Here is a 27,683-nt window from a genome sequence, read left to right on the forward strand (position 1 = left end):
CTCTGCTTGTGCTCAGGGTAAGTGGGGGCAGAATATTTTCATATGTGATCTGCTTAAGAGCTCTTTTTCCCCAGCTGTTTCTCTCCGCCTAGCAAGAAACCCTGTGGCTTTTCGCTTTTCTCAGCTGGATACTATTTTACTTTCCACTCTGTTGCTGTTGGCTGGGAAGTTCAGCTGGGGGTTTAGACCCTGCCCTTCTCAGGGGGAACCCCTGGCTGCTGAGCTGTTTCTCAGTCCCTTCAGCTGCCACCCATGTGAGCCCAGCCAGCCCTTCCGCGTCTCCGCACTCCCTACCGGTCACGTTGTGATGTAGCGGCCTTTTCTGTCTCTCTGTGGTTATGAGACTTCTCTCCAGCTGGTGTTCGGTTGGTTTTTCCAGATGATTTCTCCAAAATTAAATTGTAAATCCAGACTAGTTCTAGGAGGAAGTTAGTGTAGCTTCCACTTACTCCTCCGCCATCTTGTTTCTCCAACCTTTGGCATTTTCATTATGATGTGTCTCAGTGTGGTCCTCTTTGGGTCCAACTTATTTGGGACTCTCTGTGCTTCCTGGACTTGTAAGGAAGTTTTCTTTCATTATGTTTTCAAATAAGTCTTCAATTTCTTGCTCTTCCTCTTCTCATTCTGACATCCCTATGATATGAATGTTGATACGTTTGAAGTTGTCCTGGAGGTTCCTAAGCCTCTCCTCATTTTTTTTTATTGTTGTTTCTTCTTTCTGTTCTGGTTGAATGTTTATTTCTTCCTTTTGTTAAAAATAATTTACTTGAATCCTAGCTTCGTTCCTTCACTATTGGTTTCCTGTAGATTTTTCTATTTCACTTAGTGTAACCTTCATTTCTTCCTTTATCTTTATGCCATACTTTATGAGTTCTCTGAGCATCCTGATCACCAGTGTTTTGAACTCTGTATCTGGCTATCTCCATTACATTTAGTTCTTTTTCTTGGGTTTTGTTCTATTCTTTCATTTAGGCCATATTGCTTTGCCCCCCTCAATTTGGCAGCCTCCCTGTGTTTGTTTCTGTGTATTAAGTAGAACTGCTTTTACTCCCTGCCTTAGTAACATGGTCTATGTAGCAAAGGCACTTGTAAATTGTGTGGGGTGGAGTCTTAGATAATTGGCAGTGTGGGGCACCTCACTTTACCTCTTTGTAATTCTGTGTGTGGTAGGGGGCTTGGAGAGAGGACAGTATCACTGCCTGGCTTCTGGCAATTTGCCTGGCACTTTCCTCATTTCCAGTCACTTCACCCACTATCTTGTATGTGATTGGCACCATTCAAGCTGCTGCCCTGGTGTTTGTCTATGTTCTAAGACCATGCAGGTCCTTTAAGCAGCTAAAACCTGGCCATTTCTTTTGCTGCCCTGTGAGGGGCCTTTAAGTGGCAAAACATGGCAGTTTCTTCCACTGCCCCAACTGCCATTGGTTTTTACAACCAGAGGTAATGAGGGTTTATCTTCCCAGTGCTAGAAGCCTGGGCTATGCAGTCTGGCCTGGTGCTGGAATTACTCACTCCCAGGATACCCCTCCCAATTTTTATCCACCACATATAAATGTGGGACTATCCATCTACTGCATCCACCACCACTGCTGCTTCTCCACACTATACCACTTTTCTGCCCCCACCTTGACTCTTCACTTTCTACCAATCTGGATGAATGTGGCTTATGTTCTTGGTTGTCAGACTTTCATATAGCTTGATTTTCTGATGATTCTGGTTGTTATTTGTTTTTGAGACCTGATTGTGATTCTTTCTATGGTTGCATGAGGAAGCAAAGCATGTCTACCTATGTCTCCATCTTGATGTGAAATCTCTAATGCTTTAATATTTAGTTGGAGTTGTCTCTAGAGTATAAGCACAGCTAAGAGGGCTCTAGGTGGGGACTGACAGAGGAGAAGGACATTGCACACTTATATGGGGGTCAACAAAAAGATGAGACTCTTAAACTGTGTTCATATGTACATCCTTAAATGAAATACCATCCTCTGACACCAAAAAAAATTTAGATATTTTGCTCTCTTATTTTATTCTTTCAGAATGATTCTGGACATTCACCTTAACTAAATATGTTCTAGATAAGGATATTTTTATCTTTTATATGTGAGCAGCAAATAGTGTGATTTTCCCAGGACATATTCTGAACACATGTTTTAAATCCTATTTCACTCTGTAATGACCTTGCCTGCCCTAAGTCAATGTCATCTAACTGTGGGTCAAAATCCAGTAGAGAGGGTTGTCCTGCAAATGTCCTACAACAATTTTGTATGCACACTTATTGGGTTCTTTTTGGTAGATAATGATAATCAGTAATGGTTAGAGATTGGTGAGAGCTTTCTGCATCCCCAAAGCCTAGCTACCTGGTTATAATAAAAAGAAGCTCTGAGACCAAAAGCTGCCACACACAGGGATATTTATTAAGTGCACTTTTATTAACATATGATCTCAAAATAGTTTCTTCAATCTGTCTATAAGCTTGATGAAGTCATATTTCTGTTATTTTTAGTGAACCTAACGAACTTTGGTGGAAGGTTCATTAAGGCAGATATAGGAAAATTCTAGAAGCAAGTTGTTTTTATCACAGTCAGCATCAGGCAACTAGAACTCTCAGACTCAAAGACTGGTTGGACATGGAACACTATGGGGATCAATCCTTAGTCCCCTGCCCCAAGAACACGGGTTACAGGACTTGCTAGATTCTTAATAATCTCTCATTCCACACAAGGAATGTGAAATTTCTCTAAAATACTTTAACTAATACATATTTCAACCTCCATCAGTGTTGATCAAGTCATGAATTTAACTCAAAGTTATATAAATTATACTAATCAGCAAAATGCAGGTTGAGGGAGTGATTGGCAGTGAACAGTGAACAGAGGTAGAGCTAAAGTTTGTGGTGGCCAAGCCTGGAGGGGGAGTTTCTAATGAAATGATAGCCCTTGCACATAAACATTGATTGAGGGAACTTACTGAACCTAGGGTGGAGCTCAGGGGTCTACAACCTTTTCTGTAAATAGGGAGAGAGTAAGTACTTTAGGCTTTACATGCCTTAGGCAAAATGTGGGATGCCCTGAGGAAAGGACGTAACCTTGCAGAGACAGTTCCCTTCAGGCAAAGGCAAGTCATAGGAAAAGACTCCTCTGTGAGCCATCCTCAGCCACCGTTCATGGAAGCTGGGAAATTAGTGAGTTGGTCCTAAAAAAGGGGATCTGGACATCACACCACAGCATTCATTACAGCATATTCTCCTCTTCCAAACTGAAGGTGTGGGGAGAAAAATAAACCACAATCACTTGCTTCCCTTAATGTAGGAGACACTATGAAGGAAATGTCTATCTGTGTGATATTTTCTATCTTTCAAATCATATTAATATACATTATCTGTATATTACCTCACTCAAGTCTCACAATTCCTCTTGAGGTATATAAAGCCATTTTGGTATGGAAACCAAGATGGAGGTCATGAAGGTGCTTAGGTGCTAAATCAGGGAGCAGCCAGGATGTCTCCTGAAGTCCCCTCAGTACCTCACACTCTAGACCCAGCATTCATTTTGAATTTTAAATACTTTGTTTAATTTTCACACCCAATACTCAGTTATTTTGGAATAGAATAAAAAATTAAATAAGATTTCAGCTACACTAACTGTCAAGTGGAGATATAGTGGGTGGGGGATAGATAGTTGAGATTATTGGGTTGAGAAAGAAAATACAAGTTGGGGTTAACACTGCTGTGAAAATCTATTGTGGAGCAAATATGTTTATTGTAATTAAGTTAATTATAATGCAAATTTATACCTGTTTAGTATTTGCTAAAGATGTGGAATTTTCTGCTTTTTCTCCAAACAATTTATGTTTGCAGTTTGGGAAGTGATGTGAAAATAAAATAATCAATGATGAGTGAACTTATGGTGTGTCTGTTGATCATCATTAATTCTCAAAATTTCAACTATATATATATTATATATCTTTAAGTCAATAAAAACATAAAAATTATGTTCTTATTTTTAAAAGTCAAATCAAATGTGATAGGAGAAAATATTAATGATTAAAATTAGAAAATCTTTGTAATTTTTGCAAAAACAGCACTCTGCTTTCAATATCATATTAAAAACTAACCTACTTAATAATATTTGGTAACTGGTAAAAGAAAGATAAAAATCATTTTTCTTCATGACTAAGGCAACAAAATACACACTTAAAGTTTTCTTTTCCCCTAACCTAAGAAGGTCTAGCTCCTTCCTCTTAATTATTTGTGATTTTTACTTTTACCTCTTCTCAGTGGGAAAAATTAAATACAAAATATGATGCTGTCTTTGCATCTTAAAATGGCTGTACATACTTTGTTTTCACCTTTTTTTCTGATTGAAATGTGGCATTTTATGGTGGGGGGGGAATCCAATACATTTTTTCTTTATAATAAGTATCATTTTTTTTATTGATTTGTTGAGTCTAACTTTGTCATACTCTGACTCTTCACAAACAAATGAATTGTTTCCTTGGATTTTGGAAGCCTGCCTGTCTTATTTACATTTTTTTTCTAAAAGCCCTTCTGATTGCCTGTTTCATAGTTGTTTTGTATGTACATAAAAGTATGCTGGACCTAGTTCAAGCTCAGTTTAGAGAGGTGTGGGTATTTCCATGACATGGCTGCCACTGGACACGGATGCTTTGCTGAGTTAATAATTCACTATCTTTAGTTTCTCTGACTATAAAATGACAATGATTATGCTAACAAAACCTCTGCTGTTTAAATTATTTAAGGTCTTTAGCTGAAGTATATCTTTGTTTATCTGGTGTTATTTTAAACAGCCTGGTAAAAGCCAGGTTGAATTCTCCTCCTTCATACAATGCCCTATATCTATTCTTCAAATAAAGTTTTTACAAAAAGGCCATCTTTATTTAAAAATTTTATTTAATAATATCAGGAATTAGTATATGCTGAGAGTATATACAGTTATTATTTACTAATCTGTATTTAATTGTATACAAATAAATGGTAAGTAATATTAATTAGGTAAAAATTTTTAGAATGTGAGAAGCACTGGACATGTGTGTACTTGTTGAAGTTTTCTAGCATATTATTGCAGAATCATTAAAAAAAATTAGAGCTCTAACTTACATTAACTAATTTACATTAGCTGCAATCTGTGTACATTCTAAAATGAGTTTCAAGAAGCACTAGATCCATTAGATAATCTAATAAACATGATAAAGGAAAGGACTTCCATGGTTGGATAATTTGGGAAAACATTAGGTTAAGGAGAGTTGAATTCGTTTCTTTTCTGGTAGACTTATCTGTTTTGTTTTTCATGTGACTATGTTTGCAAAACTCTTTTATTGTAGAATATCTTTTGGGATAAGTGTTCTGTGGTATGACTTTGAAAAGTATTGTTTTATTCCAACCTTTTCATTTTCCAGATGAGAGCACCAAGGGTGAAAGTGGTTAAGTGATTTGCTAAATTTATGTAGAGAGTGAACCTGAATGTGCACCTGGGTATTTGACACTACTTGATGTCCTGTCTACTACATCATGTCACCCCACAGATTTCACCAAGCAACCTCGGACAGAGAAGTGTTCCTAGAGTCTGAAGGGAAGAAGATACTAACAGAGTATGCTCTGGGAATCCATTATCCAGGGTTTAAGATCCTTCAGGGTACATAACTCAGATTCTGGAAAACACCATGAATTCCTAAATCAATGAGACTTGATTTTTCACCCAGTGCCTACTTGCAGTATAAAAATATGTCTTTGGAGATGAGTCTATAAAGGCGCAAAATACAGTTTTACCACTTACTAGCTATATGGCTTTGGGATGAATCACTTATCGTCTCTGAGTCTCAGTGTTTTAACCCTAAAATGGGGTTAATATGTGGCACAATTTGGGTGACAAATATATCTGAAGCCCTTATCTGGTAAGGCATTTGGTAAGTGGGACCTATTTTTATTCTACAACAATGTCTGAATTATATTTAAATAATTTTTGTGTAGTTCTGATGTTAATTGCAGTCCTTTCATTGTAGGACATGGTGAAATTTTTGTTGAGATTTTGCTAATAGAAACTCTCCCGCCTCTTTTTTTCTTGTTGTCTGGCTTGGGTCTTTGATGACCCTTGTGAGTATCCTCTATTGGCACATACCATGTCCTATTCTTGTACATATTAACCATTGTTCATATTGAACCAGTCACTTCTTTCTATTAGGGCTAATAAATGAATTGCACAGAAGTCCTATCTTCTTCAACTGTAGTGTGACAATTTGAGATTTTCAAGTTAGATGTCTTAAGCAATTCAATTTTTTGCCTGCACTAGATATTTCTGTTCCTGTTTGCTGCTGCAGGGAACCTTGTACATGTTGAACTCATAACTCTATTACATTCCTGCAAGCACCTATGTTGGTGCACATTGGAAAATCCCTTCTTCACTCTGGCAGCAAGGAATTTTAGAGACCACCATCACTTTTGGCAGGAAGAGAATGACTTCCAAGCTGAGTACTGCTTGAAAGAGGCACTCCCCCATTACTTATACAGCTATACTCAGTGGTTACTGTTTGTGACACATTTTCAAATGAATCCCCCAGTGGCTGCAGCTGTGATTAAAAGCTGTCTGCTCTCTGCCTCACTGGGGTTTCCTGTTTAACCATGTCATGCATATATATATGTGAGCTGCAGCTGTATCATGGCAAATGTAAACTGTTCTGTAAGATGAAAAATCAAATGAATACTTGAATGACTAACTCCTGAATTTTCCAAGCTTGAGTCACTGAAAGACACTGGTTGGGAACCAACCACAAACATTTCTCACTGGGTACATAAAGGTGACTTAGAAAAGAAGAGCTAATGGTCCCATGCTCTGCACACATCAACCAGACTGAACATTGTTAAAAATTTAAGTGCGCTTGAACTTAGCAGCTATATTTCAGCTCCTCTGTGTGACTCAGGCTTCAGTTTGACCATTCACAAATAAATGTTCTTGTTTTAAGATTACCAAATATTCAGTGATACATTAGTAACCATGTTTGGATTATCATGATGATAGTGCATGCCATCCTAAATACAAGTTTACCTTTAACAGTACCTTAAAATATGTTCAAATGAGCAATGTGTCCTCAAAGACTGGGTGTCTTGAAGGCACAAGTCACACCCTTTGGTTTAGATCAGAGCTGTTAAGTAGTCAACATTTTATAAAATAAAAAGAAAATATTAGAATGTAAATCTGGGTTCTTTACCTTCACATAAGGAGCATAGTTATCAAAGCCATGAGGGAAAACGGTGTTCCATTTTTAACCCACTACTCTCCACTAACTGAATCAGAAGAATCCAAACACATATTCTTTCTAAGAAAGAAATTTGGAGAAAATTTGAGAATTTTGTGTCTCCTTTCCCCTCTACCTGCTTCCCCTTGAATTTTAAGCTCTCCAAATCTCAGTGATCAAACACAGTATATGAATTGCTAATCTCTCCCCAGCAAATTTAGGCTGACAATACTGGGAACTGACCACATTGATTACATTGATTATATTTCAAATATTTACCATAAGGTAAGATAAGCCTGATTTATTTTCTAAAGAGTTCAAGGTAGGTATCACTGTTGCAGAGGAGGGAAACAATGGAGAAGTGTTTGTGGTTGCTATCTGCAATAATCTGATGCTGACAGAGAGTAGTATTTTATTTAGTAATTAACAGTGTAAAGGGGAGAGGAGCTGTCATGTTGGTTCTTAAGCTGGGGAATGTGATGAAAGATGATATCTGCGATCTCATCCTTTCCACTTGTTTAGGATTGTCAAGATGAGAAATGTCAGCATTATGAAAGCTCGGCTCTGCTCTTGATATGATAAAGCCCTTCAAAAGCCAGTCTTTCCCTCGCCTTCGTCCCCCTCCCTTCTCACGCTCTCTCTGCACTTGCTTTTTGTTTATCCTGTTTTGTTAGATGGCAGAAATATAATTCTTTTCTTTCTTCCTATTATAAGCCACCATTTTTGTTTTATTATATGTTTCACAACCCCTAATGCCCCACTGAAAATTACCTTGTTAAATGACAGTGTTTCAAAGCCATGAATCCTTTCCACCATTCCCTCGGAGGTTTGAAACAGTCAACAGACTGTAAAGAATAAATAATAAAAAAGTATTGATTATTTTGATGACTGTGAGATTCAATTAAGTATTAATTTTGCCCTCCAGTGGACCTATCAAGGTATTCAAAAGGGAGGATTCAGCTCAGCTAAATGCGTGTTGAGTGCTTCAGCCTTAAATAGGGAGAAAATGTGTTTACCTACAGTATTTGAAGAAGAAGTGCATTGATGCACAGAGTCCAATATTTAAGTGCTGTGCAAATTAAGCCCTGGTGACAGCGACATTGTTTTCAGTAGTATGAGTATTGACTAAAGAAGTGCATTTGATGACAACTTAAACTATTTGTATTGATTAACATTTTCATAGATTATCATGTGTCATATCAAATTCACTTTTCAGGCATGAATACATTAAAAAAAAAATAACCACAAGCAAACTGCAACCAATGTATGATGGAACAAGCGAGCATGTGGCCGCACCAGCCCCTGCACTGGTCACCTGTTTCCTGCTCAGGAACCATTTAGGCATGAACTTGGCAATAAATAGCTCCCAGATAACACAAAAAGGGCACTTCTTGCTTTTCTTTTCCTTCTGCATCCAATATTTTTGCTAAATCAGTATCATGCATCTTGGTTTGCAAATGGAATAAAAAGGTACACTTGGAAAATATTTCTGATCCTAAATTGCTCTTCTAATGAGCTGAAGATAAAGCATATTTAAATCATTGGAACTGAAAAGTTTGGCTTTTTATAAGGTGATTTTTGTTTTCGTTAATGCTCTGGGCGTATGATGCGCTAGGTTTCCAAATTATTGCACACAGTTTGTAAGTATTTTTCCAAATCTTTTAAAATGTTTAAGTTGATTTTCATATATTTTGTCATGTATTGTTTGCTTTGAAATATTCATTTAATTTGGGATTAGGTTCAGTCCCAATCAGGGACCGGTGGACTCAATGTCTAAGGATGTTTATGGAATTTACATAATAAATCATTTTTATTCCATTGACAACGTTTTGCACAGTCTTTTCTCCCTATCTCTGCTCTGGGTATTAGATTTAATTGCTTGACTCCCAGGGAGCGGTCTTCTTAAAATAGCCAGCGGTTCCTCCATAGGGTGCACCTTCCTTTTCGGTGTGTTGCTGAAGTACAAACCCAGCACATTCTTTTTTTCTTACTGCATTAAAGACAGAACGAGGTGTAAAAACATTCACACAAAAGCACATCCCACAATTAAAGCTGTGTTGGTTGGATTGCTTTCAAATAAGTTTTTTTTTTTTTTTCTTCCTCTGAAGCCTCCTGAATCTCTCACATGCTAGTTGAGCTTTAATAGGGTGGGGAGTAATGGAGAACTCCTCGAATGTGTAATAGCTCTTCACTTGACTGCAGCCAGCAATAACAGCGGGAGCAGCCAGAGATAAGAGAGCGAGGAGAGAGGGAGAGTGAGTGTGCGTGTGGAAGAGAAAGAAGAGAGGGAGAGAGAGAGAGGACACGCACATTAAAGCTGCCACTTTTTTTCCTCCCTTCACTCTTTCCCCCATCCTAGGATCCAATGATAGCTGGACAAGTCAGTAAGCCCTTGCTGTCAGTGCGAACTGAAATGAATGCGGAGTTGAGAGGTGAGGACAAGGCTGCTACTTCAGACAGCGAGCTGAATGAGCCCCTGCTTGCGCCTGTGGAATCAAATGACAGTGAGGACACTCCCAGCAAGCTCTTCGGTAAGTCTGTCTAGGTATTTCATTTCAGTCCTACCATGTTGTCCGGAAGAGCAATCCACACACCCACCCCCCTCTTTTTTTCCTGTTGTTCGTTCAATTTTCTTTTAAGTTCTAAAAAGGAAAGACTCGCATCTTGGAGGAACTGAGCCACTGAAATTGATTCCCGCTGGCTAGGACGATGTCCTCCAAACTTTTTCCAACAAGGAACTTCCCCACTGCCCATTTTGACTTGTCAAATATTGCTAAAGTCCCCAAGATAGAAGAAAAAAGAAGATGGTAATAATAATCAGGAAATCAGTTCCATTGTGAGAATTGGTTAATGTTTATTGAACAAATATCGACTAGGTTTTGGGTTGCTTTGCAGTCTTTTGTTAAGGGGAAGGAGAGTAAAGTGTTATTATCTGTAGTCAAAAGACCAGAGAGGGGAACTAAAAAATATCAATACAAGTCATTCTATGCCAGGTAAACAAAGGTGGTTGTAGGAACTGCTCAAATAAATAACATTTTGTAATTACAATTAGTGTCTCCTTTTAAAAGGGTAATGAGAAAAGAAAATAGGTCCTTTATGTCCCTCACCTGACCCTTTCCCCTTTAACAGATGTTTACAGCCTCCTCCTAAGTACAGAGGCAGCTCAGGACCTTTTAGGAATCTTTGTTTCATAAACAAATCAAGAACAAGCAGAGGGCCACTCTAGCAAAGACACCCGTCACTCAAACAGATGACACTCTGTAAGCTAACTCAAGCAACTGTAATCTCTAAAGAGAAAGGGGAGTGGTTTTTGAGGCTGGTGTCTAAGTGATGGATGGTGATAGATGTCTCTGCTGGAAAAGCACTTTATGGGATAGAGTGACTGTCGGCTTCCAAACAGTTGCTCCTGAAACACTTACTTTTAATTATCTTCTAGCATTTATATCACTAAATTTCTATATATCTACTTCTGTCTCTCTCATACATACTTATTTATATTTATATTAGTTTGATATATGTAGCTGAAATATATATATGTACATATCAAGCAGAGAACTGCTTGGTCTCAGGTTATAAACAGCTATGTGCCTGAACTTCAAAAATAAAAATAAAAAATTAGTGCATAGACTTCTTTGTTAAGAAAGTCATAAATTCAGTTAAAAAATGAGCTTTATTTTTGTTTAACTTGTAAAAAGAAAAGAGCTTTTATAGTTTGGGAACTCTAGGCCAGCTTCACCTGAGGAACACTTCTCTGATTTCAAAATGCTCACTCAATCAGACATTAGATGGGTGTTGCAGAGAAACTTTGTTTCAAATTTTCTATTGGTAAAATACTCTTTTATAGTTAAGAATATAATAGATTTCAGTTTCAAGAAATTCTATCATATTATCTTTTCTTCAGAAAGCAGCAATTCTACCTCTGACATACATTTTACATACCTAGGCGTTAAGGTTTAAGCATTTTCACTTTAAAGAAATTATTTTGTTGCAATCTGTTTTTATCTGTGTGGGAAGAGTTATGTCCTAAAACACTCATTTCATTTTAGTGGGTAAGTGAGAGAAGTCAGATAAAATTATAAATTACAGAAAGGAAAAAGCCATGCTCCAGCCTCTCTGATGTTGAGTATTTTAATTCTAAGCACTTTGACTTTTCAATTGTGAATTAAATGTAATTGCAGATAATGGATTATTCGTCCCTAAACTTTCCATGCATTTTTAAAAAGTAAATGCATTTTGTAAACTTTGACTTATAACCCCAACTTGGGTTTTCCCCCATTGACTTCAATGGATGGGTAATTAATTTCACTTCTCAACATTTACTTAGGTTTTCCACTGTTGAAAATTTTGCAGATATATGTCACTCCATACTGATTTGCTTGTGTAAAGAGATAGCTTTAAAAAATTCAGGAGAGTCAAAGAAATTTGAATTAAAACTTCATTGAAAATATAAGTGCAATCAAAAACAAAAAGAAAATGTAAGTGGAATCTTTATGGTTAAACTAGGAATCAGTTTAGTTTAGAAAACATAGTAGATTTTAGAAGGTACTCATCTTCACTTTGGAATTCTTCTGAATTTGTGAGAGAGAACCCAGCACAATCTACATTATATCTAATATTCTTTATTTATTCACTTAATTGTATTTGGTCTCTAGAGTGCTTACCAAACACACTGTGAATATTTTCCAGTTTCCAATTAGGTAAAGATGAAATCAGTAGATGAACAGTTTTGAAAACGTGAGAAAAAAACTGGAACTAGTATGAGACAGAGGAAATAGTGCATTGGGAGGAAAGCATCCCTGTGTTCTTTAAGGGCTCCTTAGCTATTGGGTATTATGCGCCCACTTTTCAGTATCATGGGACCTTTGCTTAAGAATTCTAGTTTATGTAACTGACTAAAACTTCCTAGAATAATTCTCTCCCAGAATTTTTAGCAACTGTGGTAACACTTACCGGGTGACAATTTAATGGACCATTATTTTATTTGTCATAAATATTTTCAACTTTTTTGTTTTTATATGTAGTGTTAATTTTACTCTTTGCTTGATAATAAAGAATTACATTCTTTCTGAATAACAGATTATCCAAGTTTATCTCTAACAATGACTTTCTAATAAACTTTAAAGCATCATTCTTATAATATATGCATTATATTTTTGAAAACTGTGCTTCTATAAAGAAAAAAGCAGATTAAGACAAATCATGGGCATCTTGATATATTTACTTTTGTGGTGAGACATTAAGCAACACCAGGAGATAAGAAGAGCTCAGTGTTCTCTAGTACCTGAAATTTTAGTATAAATGGATTGATTTGGAGCTTTTTCCTTTTTCTGTGTCTTGTTCAAATTAGCAGTCCAGAGGACAAGTCTGTTTCTCTCACAGTATGACATCTTCAGCACAAAACTGCAGGAGAAAGGCTAATACTGATGCCCTCTATGGATAAACAAAGGAAATTCCAGGAACCATTGGGCCTTTTATGCCTCCCCTTAAATTGCACCTCTGCACTTAACAGCATCTAAGGAGAAACATACTGTGCAGAATATTTCAGTGCTCTGAGAAACTCAGAACACCAGACGGAGAAACTAGAAACCATATGCCAGCCTAAGTATAAAGTACAGAAAAGCGCCCTTGTGTTTTATAAAGTAATTACATCAGAAGTAACATTTTGCTTAACTTGAACAACCATGGAAACTAAAGTACACTTAAGAGAGATGGATTCGCATTTCATCCAGAAACACGTGGGTAGGTCGTTCTCTGTGATATCATTAAGTGGTGCATTATTTACTCTTGAAGGCTGTAGAATAAACTATCTCCTTTTTCAGTTCCTGACTGTATTATGCTAAGCTCCAAGCCATAGGAAACAGTTTGTAGGAGAACAGACTGGCATGCCATGCGGTATTATCAGAGAATCTGGTTCTGTGTCTTAATGTATTTCAGCTGCATGATCAAATGAGTGATGCCACACTGGGCCAGTCATATAATATGTGACTAGTAATGTACATATTTGAAACCATTCTCTACAGCGAACTTTGGCAAATGATCTCAAAGGAAGAGGTTGCCGTGTTTCTCTAGTGACATTTATAGCACTCGTGTCAGTGTGGTGCTTCATTTTTAGTTATGCCCATCAAGAATTCAGTGTTCCACATTCAGTCAAGTTGGATGCTAAAATTCAAAAGGTAGCATCAACAACTTGGTCAGGAAAATGGCCACAGAAAGGATAAAAGTAATATATATCCCTAGAAAAATATCTGTACTAAAGTTTGCCCATGCAGTGTCAGCCAAAGAAGTGAGACCACATAAAACATGCCCTAAATATTTTCTCCCTTATATCTTTGAAATTTGAAAGATGATTTATTAACAGCTTTCCTCCCAGGAATATTTTAATTGTTTCAAGTTAAACCTCATGATTGCTTTTCTTAAAATCCCAACTACATTGGGTAGCTGGGTCAGTCTCTGTGGCTTGCTTTTCTGAGTTGTATCACACTATACATGAATTGTGGCACACAACTCGAAAGCCTTGGGCTGAGAGGTAAACAAAAATCCATTTATAAACATTGTACCTGAAATAAAAATTGGTAGTTCGTTTTCTGTTAGGATATTATGCTTTTCTAGGGCTAAAAACAATTGCATGCAATGATACTTATAGGAGTGGGCATTTTCAATGCCATTTATCTGTGAACTATTGGAAAAGGGTTGAAAGTTGGGTCAGTGATTCTTCCTTGCTAGAAAATGTATTGGACTTGTTCTTTTCCTTTTTTTTTCTGTTGCCTCTCTCATAGAAACATGCATTATAAGATTATTTTTTAAATTGCCACTCAGTTTGACTTGATTAGAATTTATGGCAAGTAAAGTCATTTTCAATGACAAAAGGATAAAGGATTAAATTGTCTGTCACCCCTTGAGACAGTGGTCTCCGCAGGTCAGTGTGGAGGTCATTGGTAGGGCATTATTAGGACTGTACTTTACAGTGATGCTGCCTCTCATCTGTGCATAAGTGGAGCCTTAATTATGTCATCACTGTCTTTATTACTTAATTTAAACATTGCTCTCAAGGTTTCAATGCCTTGGACACTTATAATATTCTGATAAAATATGCTAGGGCTGGTAATCAGGACAGAGGGCTTAAGCCCAAGAAGGATTTAGCTGAGGGGTGATGAGAAAAATTCCCTAGAGAAATAATATTTATTTAAAATATGTATCAGGATCTGATATTTTTGTAAGTTTCAATATTATATCAATTACAATTCATACAATTCTTCATTGAAGAAAGTGCGTTTTGCTAGGGAAACATTAAAACAGAATATTTTTAGATCAACTAAATTTCTGTCATAGAGTCCATGCAAAAAGAGTTATTTAAATGAAATCAGTAGAAGCCTGTATTTGTGTAAGTAAATGGGTTGCATGTAAAGTATTTGTCAAAAATCATTATGGCTTAATAAACAAGCCCTTGTGGTGCTGCTCTTTGACTATTGAGGTGGAAATGAACATTTAGATAAATTTCTTAACATATAAGAAAATCTAATGCACTAAGGTATTTCTTTAAAAAACCGAGGGGGAGAGTCTGTGTTTCAACAAATTTAGCTGAGTGTTTTTTACCCTGAAAACCATTGTTAATACTGTTCTGATAAATAAATCTACTTTAAATAGCACATGTAAGCTTCAAAATAAAAGTAAATTCATGTTAAATGTCTGTGGTGTCCAAACTTTTCACTATGTTCCTTTGTTGAGCCATGCTCATTTCTAAGTGGCATTTTAATGAGGATAGGGCACAATCTCTGACATGAGGTTCGGTGGAGACTTCCTTAGTGCCTTCCTTTTCTGTCCACTTGCCATGCTTGGGATGCTCAGGTCAGACCTCTGTTTAAAGAAAGGAGTTCAATATGGCAGTGTCTGAGGATGCTACTACATTAGTAACACATTAGCAAATGAAAGTACTGATATGGTTTTACCTGTTTTCTTTTATTTTGATTGCTACGATTCTTATTTGCTTGTTAACGGTGTTACGATCAACTCAAAATAAGACAGAATATTAGAAATTATATTGATCTGCACCATCACCCCCATAAAATGATACAGTTTTAGTTTTTATTAAATGTCTTGGGTGTTTCTGACTTAAAGGTTACATAGCATTATAGTGTTTTTGTAGTTTGCCCAGACCAGTTTATGTCATAATTAATAAATATAGATGCATTCCAGATTCAAGCTCCCAAGGCTCAGCCCTTAACTAAATTGCCCTCTTTCTCAATTACCTGATTAAATAATAGAGTTAGCATTGTTCTTTTCAAGAACTGACCCAATAAAATTTTCTTTCACTTCAAAAATAAGACGTGACTCTTGGAAGTGGACCTTGCTTGTTATTAGACAGTAAACATAATTGGTGAGATAACTGGTACTTTCTTTGATTGGTGACCTTGCTGGTTTATGTTTGGGGATTAATAATACATCAGACACTCGCACATTAAAAAGAAAGTAGATGTGAAGGAGACTGGTTGGAGGGTGCAGTTCCACTATCAGGCGGCTGCCACTCATTATTCAGACCTTCTCTGGGAACGGAGACCGTTGGAGGAGCAGTCACATTTGCCCAAATATGCACCTGGCTCCATGTAACACGTTTCTTGATTTTCTTATTCTAAAGAAAACGATAGTAAAGTGTTTACACCAAAATGGCATCCTGTCAGGGGGCAATCTGTATAAAGTTCCCTGCTGTCAGGTTAATAAAATTTTAAAAAATATCCAGAGGCAGAGGGGTAGCTGGAGAAAGCTCATAGTAACAGTTGCCATTCTTCAGCAGATGGGTTTGTCTTTAATATCCAGTGCGGCTCTGAAATTTTCTTGTTTTCTGTCTTCCTAGGTTCTATACTTTGCTAGTGTTTTTGTTCAGTTTTTTCTTTCATTAATTCTACTTTGGTTTTATTTTAAAATGTTTATCCTCTTAAAATTTAAGTGTCTTTTAAAGGAAAATGAGTGAGCATAATTTATTTCAATATGATATTTTACAGTTACACATACACCTTATACTGTGAGACTAATGAGTTTCTAAATCTGTCAACAGTGGACTTTTCTTTAGGAAGACCTTTAAGTAATATTTATATTAAAATTCATTCATAAAGGAATATTTAGGATTTGGCAATAGGGGGACTTCTAATGATGTCTGTTTATTAAGCATGTTGACCTGACTCAGTACTTTAAATGTAAACTCCCACCCTCTGCTTCTCAAAGTCAGCTTTCATAAAAACATGAAACAAGGGCACACTAGTTTGGTGACATCTCTTACTCTACCTTGTGACAATATTGTGAGCTATCAAAAATGGTCTTAGCCTTTTTAATGTGAACACAGAGGTAAAAAAAAAAAAAACAGACTCTCTTTCAGTTAAAGCAAGTTTGTAATTCTCAGAGAATGGAAATTAACTTTAAGTATGCAAAAGTCACTTTTAAAAACCACTTAATGAAGATGCATAGTTCCTGGCATCTCTTTTTAATAGTTAGCTGCTACTTTAAAAAATATTAGTATATTATGTGAATGTCTACATTTGAGAACTTAAAAGAAAATTCACGCTCAAACTTATTAGTCTTTTTCTTCAAGGGCTTTTAAGGTCTTATACGTGGCAAGAATATGCTGTTTTTCATTTTAGTTAAAAAATTAGCTGCTTGGAACAACATAACTTATATAGTCTCATTCACTTTTATTAGAGGACTACACTGTGATCAAAACTATTTGAAAATATGAGGAAAAATTATAGATTATGATTAGACGAACTAAGTAATATCATTACACAGAAACTAAATGTTTAAAAGGTTTGTTCTACTGAAGACCATTTGAAAATAGGATTCTATAATGAAACCTTCATTTATTAAGATGCTTAAAAATATTCTTAGTAAATATCTAAAATAAAACCTGTTAATTTAGCGTGAGAGTGAGGTAAAATTAAGGCATTTTTAGGACAGTTATAATGTACCAATGATAGCTAACATGAAACCATTTAATGATTTAATGAATGTGTTTGGCATTAGCAGTTTTGTTAGTATTTCATTTTTTTCTGTAAAATAATCAGTGTTCTTTAAATTAATGTAATTTCCAAATATCTTGTGTACTTTAATTTCATTCTATTAATAAGGAAAAAAATTCCAATAGTAATAAAAGTCTGTGAAAGCTAGGAAATATATATTTAAATATTGATATTAACAGTGTTTTAAAATAACAATTTTAAATTTTCTTTTTCTTATCAATTTTATACTTTATTTTTGTTATCCTGTGTTTTTTTTCCTTAGGCACTATGAATGCACAGTGAATAAGTGTGATGCTACCCCTCTAAAATGTGTGTGTGTGTCCATGGTGTGTTCTCTATATTTTTTCTTGCATTTGTATGAGACTTCAAATTGTCTTACCAAATTTTTAGTGTGCATGTATTTTCTCTGTTATAAAATGAATGAAGGCTAATTTATAATATTTTTGTTTATACTATACATACATCACTTAATGTACTTCTCCTGTACTTATGTATAGTATTAAAAAGAGTTTCCAGATAAGCTTATTAAAATCAAGTTTGCAAATGAAGGACACCTAATTATATTACAGTGTTGCTTCACGAACAGTTGGGCTATAATCCAACTTCCCGTGTCTTCTTTGAAGCTGCTTTTACACTGAGCAGAAGAGACAACAGGATTTCTCAGAATTTGTGCAGTTTAATTCAGTAATTTGGGAGATTTCTGCACACTTTGATTTATATATATATTTATATAAATACATGCATTTAAATATTTAAATACATACATATATTTAAAGCATACCAGGATTGCCCAAGCTAAGGAAGACTTTTGGAATCTAAATATTGGGAACCTAAATATTTGTCTATTTGTGGAATATGCATATATTATAAGATAAACATCTTTTTGTTTTACTTAATAGTTAGTAAGCACAATTTTTATTACGCATTTCTGTAAGGATTTCATGTGCTTAAATATACATTTATTTGTACACATATCAAGACAGTTGCACAATAAAGAAGTCATGATTTTAAACATTTGCTATTAAAATAGCATGGTCTTTTTAATCTCCTTTTGCAGTTCTTGATGGCCACCTATGTGATGATTTGTCTTTTAATATCAATATAGCAAGATTTGCTTTCCTAAATTAATGATTTTGGGCCACTCATTGCATGAGAATTATCACTGTTGAAATAGAAGAGGGCTGAGGGATTTGTTTGATTTAAAAAATTTAAACATTAAAAGTGTTTAAAAAGCATGAAAAATTATTATTCTAGAATGAATTTTTTCCCATAATCAGCCTAGTACTAGGAGAGAATTAAAAAGTCAAGTGGAAAAAAACATTGTCTGTATTTAAAAATGTATAGATGTGGAAGTGGTGTAGGGTAAAATGCCCTTTCCAAAGCCTGCATTTTCCCTTAATATATCTAATTTCATTTAGCAAAATATTGTAAGACAAAAATGTGTCAAAAAGAAAGCATACAGTCTGCAAAAGAAGAAGCATGAAAGAAATATTGAATAAAGCTAACATTTTAATGGATTCATTAAATTATATCCATAGTAGTACACTGTAGTGTATGTGTGGGTAAATATTCAGAACAGGCTTTATCTGGATTATGTAAGAAGACTTCCATAAACTTTCAGAAAGAAATAGACATTATTGTTTTAGGTGTTTATTGGCTCATTTTTTTATAATTCCTAAGAGTAAGTCAGGTTTTATTCCTAAGAGGTATCTAATAAATTATTCCAATTTTCAGGAATATTGGTCTATTTCTTTGCTTTAGTTTGGAACCCTTACTTCTCGCGTTAGATTCTATGTTTGTAGTAATTTCATAACAATTCAATCAGAATCTTCAGGCAATCAGTAACGTGTTCAAAATTAAACATCATGCTTTCAAAGCAGTTGATGTCTATAGGTGCCTGTTTAAGAAAATAAAAAACAAAACTGGTTATATTGGAGATTGCTGATGACATTGAGCAGGTCGCACTAGCCTACAATGATAGCTACACATCTTGTCATCTGTAGTGTATCAATATGTTTTTATAATGATACAATAACCTGAACCCTATAACAGTTTATGATCCTTTGGAGAATTCTTATGGATTCTTAGAGTGACGGAGGTCTGAGAAAAGATCCTGAAAGCTTTCACAAAACCTGGCTGGGTGACAGAAAATGGGCATGGCTGTGATTTAGTTACTAAGGAATCCTATTGATGAGAGAGCATCATTAAACTTTTAGTTTAAACAAAAACCACAAAACAAATGGTAGATACAAAGGGTAAGGGTACCAAAAGAACAGCAGAAGATGAAAAGTGCTGAAGGGTCTGAGATGAAAAGCAAAACTCAGCAAACCCAATGTTGCTCTTGATATCCTACTTAGAAATAAGATTTTGTTTAAATACTATTCTGAATATTGCAATGTGCATTGGAAATATGTTTATTGTTTTTCCTTCATGGAACTGAGCAGACTTAGTTGCTGGTTTTTTATTTTGCCTGGCTATTTTTAGTCAATGATAAACAAAGAACTTGAATTTTGAATTTGGCACCAGTGAGATACATACAAAGCCAGAAACTGCAAGATGAGTAACTTCACACCAGCATATGCATGAAGACCTCAGTCTTCTTAACATTTGTAATATTGCTAATTTCTATAGGCTTTTAAAAATACACTTCCACATGAGCTCTCAACCCTATAAAAGTATGGCATGTAAAGTAAATTGTTTGTCACTTGCCAATGACCTGCCATATTTATTGTCAGGAGAAATGGACGTTAGTTGGAAAAGCAGTTGTTAAAGGCCAAACAATTTTTAAAGATGGCAAAGATGTGTGAAGGTTTCCCTTTTTCTAACAATGAGCCACCCCTTCAAACATCAAAAGACAAGATAATAAGACACTTCAAGCACAATTCAAGATTATATTCAACATCTAAAGGCTCATCTCTTGTCAGTTTGCATGTTCTCTCCCAGGGATGTGATGCTTCTATCATCTTTCTGTCAAGAGGAGTCTGGCAGAAGAGATGAGGGCTCTTATTTCACACACTTAGTGTTTTTTACCAAATAGCCCACACTCATTCTGATTCAGCCAAAATGGGGGGATAATTTGAAGAAGGTCATGCACAAGCACAAAAATCTCATACTAATTTGTGTGATTAGAAGGCAGTAAAATCGCTGAGCTATTTTGTCAGTTTATTTGGTAATACACTTTTGAAGCCTAGAAAAAAAAAGACAAAATTTAAAAACAGATGGCTGAAAGTCGAAATTATTTCCTTTAATATGACTATATTTGAACATTTAACAAATGAACATAAAAATAATTTAATGCCTTTATTTTAACAATATTTGAAATCAGCTTATATAATGAAATATTTCGTGCAATGTAAAAGCAAAATAGCACAACTGTGCTGATCAGAGGAAAGAAATATATATGTGAAATTACTTTTAAATGCTTTAAAAATTGATTTCATATATTTAATATATAGATAAAAGGTGTTGACATTTTCAATATAAATGTGATTATGTGGGTACTTTATAATGGTTATCAAATTTTTAACATGCTGCACCCTTTGAAATTACAATGTCATTATATTTGTCATTCTATGCCTTTTCCAGAGAGGGTACTAAAGAATAAATAAAGTAGCTGTTAAATTATTATTATTATTCTCTGTCAAAATTCATCACATTTTCTCCTTTGCTCTCTGATAATCACAAAGCTGTGCAAAGAAACATTTTCTTTTCTTTTCTTTCTTTTTGGAGAGGGGCACATCTATAGAAATTAAAAGAACCAGCCTTTCCTTTCAAAATAAAACAATTGATGAAAATAAAACCATAACATCCTGGGATCGTTTCTATATTATAACTTTGAAATTACCTTGCCTAAGAATTTTCACCAACTCTGTGTGTCCATTTCTTATATTTCTCGACTTTTCTGTGAAACGTTTTGAAACTGATATTCTTATTTTTGTGCTACTTTCACCTGTAAAAAGAAAGGAAATGTTTCCGACCTAGGCTGGTTCACCCCTCCTTAGGCAACCTGGTGGCTCCCCCACTCCTGACTCCAGAGCCTTGACTGCCTACAGTATATTATGCATTAAGCAAACATGAATTCTGAAAGAAGAGTTGAGATAGGAGAGACAGGGAGGAAGAGATAAATCTAGTTCATCCTCCCTTTGGACATGACGAAGAAACAATTCTAAAGAATGGCATTTGACAGCTGTCAGAGGAGAGAGGGTTCGGGGGCCAAATTTGATGCCAAATTTAGTATGGACAAGGGGTTGGCATAGTGCACTAGAGCCAGGAACTCCTGGGCTCAAGCGATTCTCCTTCCTCAGCCTCCTGAGTAACTGGGACTACAGGAGTGCGCCAACATCAGCTGAGAGGAGAAAGGGGGAGAAGTGGGGAAATGGTGCAGGGATTAAGAAGCATAATTGCTAGGTACAAAATAGACAGGGGGATGTTAAGAATAGTATAGGAAAGGGTGAAGCCAAAGAACTTACATACATGAACCATGGACATGAGCAAAGGGGGGTGAGATTGCTGGAGGAGTGCAAAGGGAAAAAAAAATTGGGACAACTGTAACAGCATAATCAATAAAATATACTTTTAAAAAGGAAAGGAAATGTACATGCAGGGTGAGACAAATGTAGGTTTACAGTTGTATGTGAAACAGTTTATTCTTATACTACTATTTATTAACTATCATTTTCCATATGAACGCCTGTGAACCTACTGCCCCACTCTGTATATACAATGTAGTTACAGTGTGGTGTAATAGAAATAAAATTCTTACTTTGTCCTATTTATTATATAGATCTTTTCTATACTATACAGTTCATGCAGTAAATTCATCTACTCAACAAATAGTGTGAGCTCCTGCTCTGTGGCAGGAGCTGTGCTGGTTCTGGGGCCTTGGTGGAGAATACACAAGACATAACTAATCACCTAGTCTAGCTCATCCACTATAGTGGATGATGAGGGTGCACAAATGAACAAGGCACGGTCATCCCACTTTCTAATAGCCCACAGTCAACATTACATATTGATCTTCTGTTTACATCATTATTTCATGTGACTCTTCAGGAAATCTTAAACTTCAAACTCATGAGTTTAAGAAGTTGTTCATTGGTCAGAAGCCTAACTGTTACCCCAGAAGTGAGGAAGAAGAAATAATTATTAAGTGATTCAGGACATATTACATTTACAATATTTTAATCAGAGTTTGGTGCTTACTGTTGTAAAACAGAAATTCCAATATAGAAAATTAATTGGGGTCAGACATTCATTAGTAAGTTATATAGGTTTCAGGAGTACTATTCAATAATATATCATCTGTATATTATACTGTGTGTTCACCACCCCAAGTCAAGTCTCCTTCCATCCACCATTCCCCACCACCACCACAATCGCTTTATTCTCTCCTACCTCCCCCACTCCTCTTCCCTCTGGTAATCACCATATTGTTGTCTGTCTATGAGGGTTTTTTGTTTGTTTGTTTGTTTGCTTGCTTGCTTAATCCCTTTACCTTTTTCACCCAGCCCCCAAACCCTCCCTCCTCTGACAGCTGTCAAATGCCATTCTTTAGAATTGTTTCTTCGTCATGTCCAAAGGGAGGATGAACTAGATTTATCTCTTCCTCCCTGTCTCTCCTATCTCCACTCTTCTTTCAGAATTCATGTTTGCTTATTGCATAATATACTGTAGGCAGTCAAGGCTCTGGAGTCAGGTTGTTTTGTGTTAGCTGTTTGGGCAAGGTACATTTACATTGGACCTCACCTTTCCAATTTCTAGATGGAGGTAATGGTGGCACTTAACCCATAGAGCAAGCTTGAAGCTGAAATGAGGTGACATGTGTAGAGCCCTATTGAGTGCCTGAAACGTATGCAGCTCTGAATGAATACCAGTCATACCACACTTTTTACTAACATTTGAAAATGGACTTTCCATTTTTAGAAGGAATTTTATTACTTTTTAGCAACAGGTATCAGAAAACCAACAACAAGAAACCTGAGACCTTCATAATTAGCCATGCTCCTCTCTAAGGGAGCATCAGCCCTCAGGACTCCCTAGGCTAAAGAAAAGTTCTGAGGATCCCTTTCTCCTGATGACAACAACCCCTTCTTCCTTCAGGTACATTAGATACTGCTTTCACTGACAGTCCATTCAGGAAAAGATTCAGACATAAGTAGATCATGAGCAGTTTCTAGAAGAGACAATGATTCACTGTCTATCTTGGACAATATGTAGGCAAGGTGGTAAACATGGATGGAAAGGAGCAGTTACATATCTTATTCTCTAAATTTAATATATTAGAATGTGATTCTTTTGAATCATAGGGATTTAGGGGTTTTAAAAAACAATTTTGGCATTAAAAATAATATGAAACAGATGTCTGTGGGCAACAGCAAATGCTTCTCTAACTTGTGGTTCAGCCAGATACCCTGATGGCAGCCTGCCTTTGGACAGTGCTTCTCCACCTTGCATGAGCCGTCTCTCCAAAGGAATTTGCCAGCTCTTAAACCAAGCTTCTTCTTTCTGTATTGACCACATTGTTGCCCAAACTAGGAACACAGCATTTACCTCCAATTAAATGCACAGAGATCTTTCAGAGGATGCTTTTGTGACCATATCAAGGTGAACTACACAAAATTTCAGGGCGAGAGCAACATCCAATTGAAGTCACATGAAAATAGGGTTTGAATTAGTGCTCTTGACCTTTGCAGAGGAGTGTTTGAATGTGAGAATTCAAATAACAATCTGAGAGGGTGCTAAAGATTATGGAAAGGAAGGCAAGTAAGGTGTCTGCAAATGGGAATGTTTAATAAATGCAAATGCCTTTCCCCCACTTAATAGAACAATAGTATATCTTTCTCAGGTCTGAGAAGAGACCCTGTAGGGAGTGTGGATCTGATACTAATGATCACATGAGGGGGAGGGTTTGTGATGGTAAGGTCTAATTACCTAATCAAAGTTTCTCCATAAAAGTCAAAACTCAAGCTAGATATAGAGAGAATTACCTCTACTCAAGAAGTAAAAAGAATTCGATTAGGTTGTGGGTTTTCTCTGTCCCAGTGGGGATCTCTTTTCTGCCTCCAAAGTGAAGCACTTGTCTGAAAGGGCTAGTTATAAGTTAGGTACTGGGACATGGCTGCAACTACATATCCATGCTGTCTTAATTCATTTGAGGATTTTTATAGCCAATGTTTAAATAGGGTTTTCTAATCTTTAAGAATAAACCTTTTATTTTTTTTAAAGAAATATACCAAAGCTAAGATAACTTCAATTTTTTTTTCAGTGCAACACTTCTAAGAATTGAACATACTGTGAATATTTAAGTAAGTTACATTGACATTTAAAACCATATTTGGGGAAAATATGTTTTCTTTACTAAAGATATTTAGAGATTTGGGCTGAGATTACTAAAACCTACTTCTTTTTATAGATACCAAAGTAGTTAGGATCACTAAAAGAGAATCTTTGTGTTGTTGTTGCTGTTACCATGGCAACCCCACACTCTTTAAATTGTATATTTATTCATGTCCCATGCACATCTATCAGAAATTATTGGAACTTCTAAAACCACTTATTTAACATGTGTCCCCTGATATCAACAAACATATGGTGATATTGAAAAATATTAAATAGTGTTTTCAGATTGAATTAATGTACATGTTTGTGTTAACATTAAGAAGAGACAAACTCTCTTTGAAGCCAGTGACAGTGACTGTCTCCTTCATACACTGTGTTTTTTGACTGTGTTGACTTTTTTCACTCAGTTTATAGGATGTTCACCCCTTAAATGTTCCAGCTTTTATTGTTGTTCCTTCTTCTTTGTGTGTGTGTGCATGTGTGCTTTTATTTTTTTTAAAAATTAATTTATTTTTTATTTTTTCCTTTTCATTAAATTTATTGGAGTGATACTTGTTAATAAAATTATAGAGGTTTCAGGTGCACAATTCCACAACACATCATCTGTACACTGTATTGTGTTGTTTACCACCCCAAATCAAGTCTCCACCCATTATCATTTATCCCTCCTATACCTTCCTCCACCACCCTCTACCCCTTCTCCCCTGGGCAATCACCACATTGTTGTCCATGTCCATGAGTTTTTTTTCTCTCTCTCCCTCTCTCTTGCTTAATCCCTCTACCCCACCACCACCTGACAGCTGTCAGTCAGCTCTCTACAAGTCTGTCTTTATTTTGCTTGTTAGTTCATCTTGTTCATTAGATTCCACATGTCAGTGAAATCATATGGAATTTGTCTTTTTATGATTGGCTTATTTCACTTAGCATAATGTTCTCCAGGTCCACTCAAAGAGTCGCAAAAGGTAAGATGTTCTTTTTATATGGCTGACTCATATTCCATTGTGTAAATGTACCACAGCTTTGTTATCCACTCATCTATTGATGGACACTTGAGCTGCTTCTAAATCCACAATTGTTGGCTGGGATGTGGGAAAAAGGGAACCTTCATGCACTGTTGGTGGGAATGCAGATTGATACAGCCACTGTGGAAAGCACTATGGAGTTATCTCAAAAAATTGAAAATGGAACTGCCTTATGGCCCAATGATTCTGGGACTTCACTGAAGAAACCCAAAACACTAACTTAAAAGAATATGTGCACTTCTTTGTTCATTGTAGTGCTATTTATAATGGCCAAGATTTATTGCTGTTTCTTCTGAGGTTTTGTCATTGGGTAACTAAACAGATCTGTCTCTACTTGGCTGCACCATTGGGTAGCATTATCATGAAAAGAATAATATTGGAAAAACTAACACAAGGCTGAGTTCTGTTAAGGGGTTTATATTATATAGAGGGAACAAAAGCCACCTCATCGTATTGTGCTACAGATTGGGTACAGATTTATTTATTGAGCCTTCTATCCAGCTCCTATGTACCTTTTTAACAATGCTGCCTTCTAGCCACCACCTGGAAATTACTTCATCAACATTTTTATAAATGTTAAGTTATGTTCTTAATAAACCTTGACTAAAAGTCAGTACTTAGGAGAATTGCCTCTTCTATGTAAGATTTTTTAAAATATTGATTTCTCTGATTTTATGCTTCACAGTGGCTCAGAATCTTTCTTCCTCAAAATCCGTGAGACTTCAGCAGTCCTAGACACCCTTAGTAATTTGTAGTTTACTTTCTTTATTAAAATATTAAAATAGGCCTGCTCACTTTTAGGAAATACTTTTGTACTACCCTTAGAAAGGACACATGGTGCTTGGTCTTCTCATTCTTCAGAGATACATTTTTTCCTCTATCAGATATTAGCCTTTTAGAGAGAAACCTATATAATCTGTATAGCAGTACACTGTTAGCTAATAGCACTTCATTTCAATTATTCAAAAGAGCCAGGTGCAAATAATCATTTCATGTCTGATGTGTTCTCTAAGTTGCTTATAATGAACTGATTGAGAGGTTAATTTTTTAGGAACAATGCATGTGCCCTAGTCTGCTGCCACCCCTCTTTTGGTGATCAAAATATTTTGGCAAAGCTTCTTGATTTACCATATTATAATGAATGTTGCCTTTTCTTGCTTTCCAACTATTATTTCATTTATTAACTTCTTTTACAGACCTTCCCAATGTTTTCCCAGTATTATCATGATGTGTATTTGTCTGCCTCCCTTGCTGGGTAGCAAGCCCCTAAAGGAAGCTAATAGATCTTGCATATATTATGTGCTGGATAAATGTTTTTTTAATTGATATGCTTCTTAATTTGTTGTTTCTGGACATCATCAACACTTGGTAAATACTGAATATCAAGGAAAATAGACTTTACCCACAAGAGTCTACCATTCAGCTAAAGTAAGAATAAGTGTGTTTGTATTGTGCATCAGCAAAAATGAATAACAAAACAAGTTAAAGAAGTGTTTGTTCACATATTCAATAAATATTTATTGAGAAACTTTCACTATTGAACTAAGGTCTGAGAATTCAGTGATGAATTGAACTAAATAGATTCCTGTTTTCGTAGAGTTTACAGATATTAGGTGACTCAGATACTAAACAATGATTATCCAGAAATTTAATAACTTACTGTTGTGAGACATGTTCTGGAAGAGAAGTACTGGATGCTATCAGAATGAATAATATAGAGGGACATGACTTAGTTTAAAGGATATGGTGTTATGGTGGACATTGAGTAGACAATAATGTGGTTATTACTTTGGTAATTACTCCCCTTCAATTAGAGACAGTCTTGGTGAAACTGTCAAACCAGATATTCTATCTTTGCCTGGAAAAAGGAATTGTATGTGCTCTAAAGTAGTTAATCAAGTGCTCTCTCCTAGGGAGATAATTTTTGGACTGAGTGATCTAAGGACTGAAAAGCAACCAGACTGTGTATAAATGGTGGTAATTGTAGGGACTGCCACTGGTTTTTACCACCTGGATTCCCAGAAGAATCTTGATTATTATCTTCAGAGATTTGTATCTTTAGCTTTCTCCC

General features: G+C 35.8%; 1 protein-coding gene across 1 annotated transcript in view; it reads left to right on the top strand.

Moving 5' to 3' along the window:
* POU6F2 (POU class 6 homeobox 2) overlaps window positions 1-27,683 on the top strand; it is a 724,957-nt gene that overhangs the window by 149,687 nt on the left and 547,587 nt on the right. The window contains exon 2 of the mRNA XM_090286751.1: window positions 9,608-9,779. Coding sequence (XP_090142877.1) covers window positions 9,608-9,779 — 172 coding nt within the window. The remainder of the gene's footprint in view (window positions 1-9,607; window positions 9,780-27,683) is intronic.

This window comes from Furipterus horrens, unplaced genomic scaffold (assembly GCF_987537825.1).
Source record: "Furipterus horrens unplaced genomic scaffold, mFurHor1.1.pri manual_scaffold_9, whole genome shotgun sequence".
Classification (NCBI taxonomy): Eukaryota; Metazoa; Chordata; class Mammalia; order Chiroptera; family Furipteridae; genus Furipterus; species Furipterus horrens.